The sequence below is a fragment of the Symphodus melops genome (genome assembly GCF_947650265.1).
Source record: "Symphodus melops genome assembly, chromosome: 17".
NCBI lineage: Eukaryota > Metazoa > Chordata > Actinopteri > Labriformes > Labridae > Symphodus > Symphodus melops.
Window position 1 is genome coordinate 3,109,326 of NC_136707.1, and position 8,829 is coordinate 3,118,154.

The 8,829-nt window shown below is 46.7% G+C and overlaps 1 protein-coding gene across 3 annotated transcripts; it reads left to right on the plus strand.

Moving 5' to 3' along the window:
• The first annotated feature begins 1,041 nt into the window (after window positions 1-1,041).
• On the plus strand, window positions 1,042-8,542 carry LOC306838492 (uncharacterized protein). 3 transcript variants are annotated; one of them, XM_079366694.1, is made up of 3 exons: window positions 1,042-1,237; window positions 3,307-3,966; window positions 5,586-8,542. In XM_079366694.1, exons 2-3 carry the CDS (start codon window positions 3,493-3,495, stop codon window positions 6,702-6,704), a joined length of 1,593 nt encoding a protein of 530 aa, XP_079222820.1. In that variant the 5' UTR covers window positions 1,042-1,237; window positions 3,307-3,492; the 3' UTR covers window positions 6,705-8,542. The 3 variants fall into 3 exon arrangements, with proteins under 3 accessions (XP_079222820.1, XP_079222818.1, XP_079222819.1); XM_079366692.1 differs by lacking the exon at window positions 1,042-1,237 and adding an exon at window positions 1,244-1,425; XM_079366693.1 differs by lacking the exon at window positions 1,042-1,237 and adding an exon at window positions 1,450-2,061.
• Window positions 8,543-8,829: the final 287 nt, after the last annotated feature.

The window sequence follows — 8,829 nt, forward strand, 5'->3', positions numbered from 1 at the left end:
TCTGTAAATGTTGTGTTCGAAATATGCGTAGCAACTGCCCTCTATAGGTCGAAATCGGGGCTACAGCATTTTTATTTTTCTATTGGCTGATCGGGAGGCAGGTGGAGTATGATGCACTCGCTTCAAAATCAAACCCTCTAAAAACGACATCTCAGCACTGGCTGCCTGCCCTAACGGTTCAAACTGATACGGCTCTGCTCCATCGAGGTCATGGCCTACAAATTAGATAGATAGATAGATAGATAGATAGATAGATAGATAGATACTTGTGCATTTTGAAACTCAGATGGATCCAGACGTAAAAAAAACAAAGAAGCTGAGTAAAGCAAGCATGGTTTTTTTTTAAACACTCTGTGGCCTTGTTGAGTTTTTTTTACTTGCCCTTTTTTTTAAAAATTCAAAACCACTGAAAAAGATCAACCCAAACGTGTGAATGCACTTCTATATCCAGACTACAACTGTTTTAAAAGGAACTTGTTGCTATACCCGATGTGAACAGGAGATGCCAAAACCCAGAATATGCAGCATGATCACACGGGCTGTGTGCCAGCTGCAGGGTATTAAAATCTTCACCCTTCCAGCTGGCTCGTGGGAAATTATCCTTAATTTTACCTGCTGTGTTTACACATTGGTTCATTCACTGGACTTTATGTGCACGTTTTACTAGGAGGCTGGCAACAAGTACGCCAGGAAAGTCAGAGTGAAATTTGAATCTGTTTGCATTCACACATGCATACACTTGTATTCTGTAATACTGTCTTTCACTGAGAACGCTCAGTGATTTCCTCTGACTTAAATAAAACTATTAACTATGATATTGACTCTAATGGCACAAAAACAAACCCGATTAACACTTTTTCACTACCTATTCTGTATTTTATTATCAGCCCCAAATTTGCATCCCCTCCTTTCTCAGACCAGGTGAGCGTCACATCAGTCTCTCATCAATGATTAAATGAGATGTATGAATTCATTTCTGTCAAATTAAATCAGCCCACAAATAGGAGATGAAGATTTTGCTCAGAGGACAAATCATTACAATGGCTGATAGTTGGAGCTCGCAGGTGGGCAGGACTATATCACCCAACACTGGCTCCTCTGTTTGATATATAAGAAGCCGACTCCCCCTTCACCAGCTGAAAGGAAGGAAGGGAGCAAGGAAAGAAAGAAGGAAATGAGCAAGGAAGGATTATCTAAGGGTCAAATAACCCAGAAAGGAAGGAGGGAAGAGAAGAAGGTAAGAAGGAGGGAGGAGAGGAAGGTAAGGAGGAGGGAGCGGAATTAGTCAGTGATAGAGGGGAGGAGAGGAGGCGAGGCGGCGGGTTGTTCTGCCGAGGTGGACGTGGCGGGTCCGGCGGAGGGAGCTACAAGTGACGGCCAGCGGAGCCGAGACATGAAACGGACCAGGACCCGGACCCCCCACAGGTAACGTAGCTCTGTCCCCGCTGTTACCCCCCCCAAGCTCTGCCTAGGTGATCTTTTTTTCTTTGAACGCCGCTAGGCTCAGTTTCCTGCTCGGGCTCGGTGACAGACCCGGACCCGGAGTGTGTCGGCGCAGATTTTGGACGCAGTGATCCGGTTTTTGTGCGCCGCTCCCCGCTGCGCCGCAAAAAAATGCAGAAAGAACCGCAGACAGCGGGGGCAGATAACCCCACACTGCCCCCCCCCCCCCCCTTTGCCTCCTCTGCTCCCCGCTGCACTCTCACTTTCTCCCCCATGCTAACACCAGCTAGCCCCGCTAGTTAGCTTAGCAGGCTGCCAACAACGTTAGTGTGATAAACAAGATGGCCACTGGCTAGCTGCGTTAGCTCGCTAAACATGGCATCCTGCCCTGTCTTTGTATGGCAGAACAGTGAATTTAAACACAGTAATGTCCCCCTCTGTGATGCATAGTTTTCACTGCGGGGCGTCAGAAACACACAGACTTAAACACCGTGCATGTTAACAGGAGGTGGTGGTGTGAATGAGGAGCTGACAGAGGGAAAAACAGCGCCAGATTCCTGCAGCCAAGTCTGCGTGGCGGAGTGAAAAAGCTACCTGAGTGTTTGAAGACACAGACAGGTAATCTCAGCCGCTCAAACTTTTGTCACCGGAGCTGCAGCAAAAGAGCCAGCAAGGCTGCAGGAGCAAACGGTCTGCACCAGCCTGATATACAGGACAAAGCCACACAGGGTTTTTTTCTTCTTACTGCAGAGACTAAAACTTTTATATATATATATATATGTGTGTGTGTGTGTGTGTGTGTGTCCGCTGCAGGAGTAGTAGTAGTAGTAGTAGTAGTAGTAGTAGAAGCAGCTGTAGTGTTGTAGTAGTAATCCAGGTCTCATTTGCACATTTACATGTTTGTGCAGAAACGGAAGTTCTTGCAGAAAACTCAACTTTTCAAACAAAGAGCTTCGTCTCCTCCCTCTGCTGGAGAAAACTTAGTCTTTTGTCTGTTTTTTTTTTAAATCCAGTGTGCATGTTTAGATCAGTTAGAGTCAGTTTATTCTTGTCCCATCTTTGCTCTTTTAACTCTTTTTTTTTTTTTTAATGACAATCATCAGGTGCATGCCGAGTCCATCCCCATCGAATCACAGCTTCGGTTCTTCTGATAAAGTCCTGCATGCATTACATTCTCCACATTCAGCGAAACAATGAGTTCTTTCAAAACAATCGTAAAAAGATCATGCGCATCCCTCTCAGACGTGGTCTGTCATTTGCTCTTTTTGCCAAAGTTAAATTTAGATCCATGTGTTTTTATTGGCTCTGTCAGTAAATGATGATCCTGTTCGTACTTTGACTAGTTTTTGGTTTGGTACAAAAAAAATCCCACCGATTCAAGGTTTACTGAGAAGACGTCCAATATTTTGAACCCTGAGTCACAGTCAGGTTTTATTTTGTGGTCTAAATGACAAAGAGGAATACGAAGTCTTAACATTTCAGATTCTTTGAGGTTTTAATTCCTCCAACATCGTCGTTGTTTGACAAAGTTTGCCCTCCTAAAAAATGTTTTTGTGCGTGTGTCGCTAATAGGCATCCGATTTAATAAAGTCATCTATTCGAATCAAAGCGTCTGACAACATGACGTTAAGGATCCCTGAAGGGAAAATAAATGTAATAACTTGTTAATAGTGACGAGATAAAACTCCTCAACGCCTCCACAAAACGACAAACGTCAAAGTTGAATAAGTTATTTTTTGTTCTTCAGCTTCCTTGACTGCTTTGTGTTTTTGTTTGTTTTCATTGTGATGTATTCAGACGAACATCAGCTAAATCCCACCTGTCCCCCCCCCCCCCCCCCCCCCCCCCCCCCGCTCTCCCCAGGCTGGTCTAAGGACGGTTGTTGGATTCCCTGAAGAGACACTCAGGGACGCGTCCCCTACCTCTGAGCCTCTACCCCCTTCTCAGGACGGGTACACTTACTCGAAGCAGGGAGAGAGGTCGACCGTGGACGAGGGGGAGGAGTGTCGTTTCGGATAGAGGTGAGGAGGGTTAGCTCCGCCCCCCACCATGACAGACTTGGAAAGTGAGTGTTTAAGCCTCGGCATGCCGCCTGAATGCGGCTCCCCTCCACCGCCTCTGGACACCTCGCTGCAGGTGGACTGTGGCTCAGGGACCGCCTCCTCTGACCCGGCGCCCACCCTGGCCCTCATGTCCTCAGACTGCCCCACCCCCACATTAAGCTCGCTGGCGGCCGAGATCGCGGAGCCGCTGGTGATGCTGCCGTGCGTGAAGAGCGAGCCGGAGGACGGAGACCTGGAACCCATCCGGACCGTGGACCTGTCGGAGATCCAGCCGCTGTCCACCGCCGAGCTGGGCCACGAGCAGATCAAGATGGAGATCAGCGGCCTCGACTACATCAAGTCGGAGCATCACAGTCACCTCGACAACGCCCACCTGGGACATTTCCACCACACGGACGTGGCAGAGCTGGACTACAAGTCGCACTACGAGCCGAGCTCTGTGTTCGACTACATCTCTCAGGTAAACATGGACCGGTCAGCCCTGCTGGCTCGACTCGTGATCGAAACACTGTCGCCACCAAAACTGATATTAAGGGCGCACATGCAGTTCAATCGAGCCCCGAGTGTTAGCGAGGAATCTAATGAAACATTACAGTCAGTTCATGCTGCCGTAATGTTTGTGTCCTCCGATGTGCCAAAGCATCCCTTTTTTTTATTATGATGATGATTTCTTTTAATCAGGCTGTCCTGTATTCTGTGTACTCGAGGTAACCGTGCTCAGGCCGAGTTCGTCCTGGAGCAGTGTGAGTGCAGGCCAGCGGGGGAACAGGGAGGTGGGCCGACTGGGCGTAGCTTAGCTTTATTGTTGACGGAGGAATTCAGCTTTGCAAACTCTCAACGAGCCGTCAGTTTTCATTCTTGACAGTTTCTACAGCAGACTCTCCTCCTCTCTCCTGTCATCAACAGAGCAGGTGAAATGTCTGTTTTTGGAGAGAAGAGTGGATGTTGTGTGTTTCTGGATCCTTCCCCGTCCTCTTGACTTACACATCATTCTACGTAGTTTGACAGTAGCGGCAGGTTCCACTCTCCTGATGCTATGTTGACATGTTCGACCTCTCCATCCTCACACAGACCTGAGCGAGTGTGTTGCATAGAGTCTTACCCCGCTGACATCTTAATATCGTTAAGTGACGCCTTTAATCCCTTTAGACGGAGAGCTGCTTACAGCGCTGAGCCACTCTGAAGCAGGACGACCCAAACAAGGAGTGATCCAGCTCTGATGCTTCATCCCTGCAGGGTCAGACCTTTACAGCCTGAGTCCACTAACACACTGATAATCGCTGGCTCTTAGTGTAACTTAGTGTGAACCCTACAGAGTGGGGCGCTGGGGTCCAGGTTCGAGTCGGACATGTGGGTCCTTTCCCTCATGTCGTCTCTCTCTCTCTCTCTCTCTCTCTCGGGGGTCGGGGTCGTATCAAGCAGCAGCTCTCGACCTGAAAGAAAAACGAGTCTGAATGAATGAAGTTCTTGTCATGCTGCTGCTGCTGTTGACTAAGATGATACCAGGACTCCCGTCCTCTCTCGGTACTGATTGGCTACGTCTATTTTTTTTCCAGCGGGTTCCAAAAGTTTTCTTATTTTCAAGTCAAAGCGCTGTGAGCGCGGCGTTTGAGGGGTTTGCACGTTGATGATTCTGAGCTCTGATTGGCTGAACTGAATGGCTATACTCGATATGCATCGATAAGTTTTATATTAACAGTCAGTCACACACGTTCAACATGTCCATGAAAATAAACTACCTGTTTGTGAATTGAATGAATTTTCTGCATCACAAACTAAACTAAAGTGATTTGTTTGAGTTTGTCTCAGAGAGAGAAAGAGAGGAGCAGGGTGAAGAGGGACAGACAGTGAGATGAGACAGGTGAACGAGCAGCTCTACAGACGACGTACATGATGTTATTTTAATGCAACATAAACTATATCGATGCTAACGATGTTGTCCTATCCTATATCTTGAAGATATTTCGATGCATCTTAAAAAGTCGATCGCCCGGCCCTCGCTGCCAGTGCAGAAAAGGTCACTGTAGTGTTAAAGGACTGTGGTGAGAATGAGATGTGAATACGTTGTTTGTGTTTCAGGTGACGGACACGCTGGAGTACATAAAGTCGGACCACCATGTGGACCTGCAGTGTTACTACACCGAGCTGGGCTCCCTGAAGTGTGAATACCCCGAGGCCAACATCATGTCGGGTCCGCACAACGCACTCGAGTCCATCCACATGGCCGAGCTTCGCACCGAGCTCAACAAGCTGCGGCCCGACGCGCTACTGCTGGACGGCATGGGCAAGTTAGATCCCGAGCTCGGAGGTGGCGTGCTGTACGAGCTGCAGCCAGCACAGGACAGGAAGACTTCAGCCGAGGGGACGGCGGCGGGCGGGGGTCCCGTGCCAACGACCAAATCACAGAACCCGACTGTGAGGAAACCTAGAAACATGCAGGGCGAGAAGCCGTTCTCGTGCACGCAATGCGGCAAGAACTTCAGCACGCTGGGAAACCTGAAGACGCACCAACGCATCCACACCGGCGAGCGACCCTACACCTGCTCGCAGTGCGGGAAGAGCTTCGGCCAGGCCGGAAACCTCAAACGCCACCAGCTCATCCACACGGGCCAGAAGCCGTATGTATGCGCTCACTGCCCCAAAGGCTTCACCAAAGCGGACGACCTGCGCTCGCACCAGCGCCTGCACACCGGCGAGCGTCCGTTCATCTGCGTCACCTGTGGAAAAAGCTTCGGCCAGTCCAAAGAGCTGAAGGCGCACCAGTTGAGCCACACGGGCGAGCGGCCGTTCTGCTGCCAGCACTGCGGCAAAAGCTTCAGCAAAGAGACGAGCTACCAGAACCACGTGCAGATCCACACGGGCGAGAAGCCCTTCACCTGCTCGCAGTGCGGGAAGACTTTCAGCAACTCGGGCGTGTTAAAGACCCACGAGAAGATCCACTCGGGCGAGCGGCCGTTCGGCTGCACGCAGTGCGGGAAGAGCTTCGGCCGCCTCGGACACCTGAAGGCTCACCAGCAGATCCACACGGGGGAGAGGCCGTACGCCTGCCCCCACTGTGGGAAGACTTTCAGCCAATCAGGTCACTTAAAAGCTCACGAGCAGATCCACAAGCGAGAGCGCGTGGACACTGGGAGTAGCAGCAGCAGCAGCAGCAGCAACAGCAGCAGTAACAGCAGCGTGGGCAGCGACAGCAGCTAAAAGCGACTCAAACACCCTTTAACCTCGCGCAAAAACACAAAGTATTATTCCTCTTTTTTTTATAAAAACATATATTACCTTTCCTTATCAAACTTTTCTTACATTTTCATACCTTTTGTGCTCTTTTTATCTGTGGGCAGGGCGACTCTGACTCATTTGCTCTTATGCAAGTGTCTCTGTGTGTGCGTGTGTGTGCGTCTGTGTATGCGTGTTGTGGTCGTGTGTCTGTATGGGTGTAGATACTCTGTAAAATGGTCTGAGTGTTGAGTCCAGGTCCCAGGACTTACGTTGGAGTACTTATTGATACACAAGCACAAATACCGCAGTACTCCAGTCTGAGTACTTAAGTTTTTTTTTTGTTTGTTTTTTACTGAAACAGACCAGCAGCTCCGGACTGACCAGGACCCTGCTCACTGAAACAACCACACCTTTTATTTTTTTTTACTGTTCCAAGAGCAGTATTTGACAGAAAGTACTTGTATGTATCTGTGGTGATTCAGAGTGTAAATCTGAACAACGGAAGAAAAAAAAAATGTTTTACAGTGAAATCATAGTTCAGCTCGTGTCTGCTCCTTACCTGGGTCCAATCCGGAGGAGATTCATCTCACAAACAAATCTGATGACAATCTTTGTTTTATTTCTGAAGATTAATTTGAACGAGGCTCGGTCCTGCTCCAGTCCAGAGGAGCCGCTGACAGTTCCATTTTAAAGGACGATTTGAAAGTTAAAGAATCAGCGAATGCATCATAGCTGAACTTTTTTCTTTGTCATTTTTAATTGTACACAAAGTTCAAAGTTCAGGCTTGAATAATCACAGTATGTCCCTGTGATTCTTTTGTTTTCCAGCTTTAATGGATAATAAGGGACATCAGAGATGAAAATAATAACCTTGATTTTTTTTTTTTTTGCTCTAGTTGTCTTGTTTTATAAACCTCTAAACTCTTTCTATGGAGCATTATGACCATGCAATTCACAAAGATTTAGGCAGATGCATCTTCTGTACGGCACAACAAAAAAACCCTCTTTACTCCCATCATCCTTTGGTCTGCATTTAAATGAACACCAATTGAAAGTCTGGTACACAATCTGGTTTTGTTAATTGTCTAAAAGTATTTCTGGTTTGCTGTCTCCAATGAGGGTTTAGTTAGACTTGGCAAACAATTCAAAGCACAGATGTTTATTAACGTTCAATAATCAGTTTTATTAGCTGCAGCAGGAGGATTTTTTTTTTTTTTAACTTTCCAAAATCTTTTAAGAACCTTAAAAATGCTTTCAAAGTCTGAACTCCCTCCATGAGATTAAAACTCATCTTTGCCTTTACATGAGTTCGGTAAGCAGGGTCCTGGTTCATTTTCCTCAGTGGAAGTTTTAAAGTACTCCGGAGTACTTTTCAATCTTTGCCAAGCGTTACGTGAGTACTTATTTTGGAGTACTTGCTGACAGTTTTGTAGTATTTCCTTACAGGTATGGGTACTTGCAGGTGTATACTCTTGTTACTGTACTGTAAAATATCTGATGATATCATTTAGATATATCTTTTCAAGCAGTATTGATTGATTGATCAGGACACATTATCTTTTTGTTGTTGTTGATAATCTGCTGATGACATTCCTTCAAATCATTCCAGTTACATGATGAACTCTCAACAGGACCAAACTCATCAGCACCCCCCCTTTTCAGATCGCTCACTGTGTACAAATCTTCTATTGATAACGTCATTCCTAAAAAAAACAAAAAAAAATACCTTTGAAATATGAAAAAAAAATACTGCAGCAAAAAAAGAACAAATTTGTTGCAGCATCTTGTACTGGAAACAGAATTATTAAAGAAACTAATGAGACATCTTGTCTTCTGTTGTTTTTACGTGTTTGCGCCATTTTGTGAATGTGACGCGCGACTCCCGTTGGCTGTTTTGTTGCAGGCTACTCCCCTTGCTCATAAAAGCTGCTTAAGTGAAGGACTGAAGAAGAGAAGGAAACGTACTGTACTCACTGCTTTTTATAATGTCAGGTAAGCATTTTAGATCATAATTGTTTTATATAAATGTACATGCAATGTGAAGCTACGAGCTAACCAAAAAGCTCTACAATTAGCATGCTAACAGAAGGAAACGGTTCGGGTTGTT

Bases quoted from the DNA above. Each gene is read 5' to 3' on its own strand.
- LOC306838492 (XM_079366694.1), top strand. From the start codon at position 3,493: ATGACAGACTTGGAAAGTGAGTGTTTAAGCCTCGGCATGCCGCCTGAA. The intron at 3,967-5,585 runs GTAAACATGGAC...TTTGTGTTTCAG, and splicing joins TGTTCGACTACATCTCTCAG to GTGACGGACACGCTGGAGTA.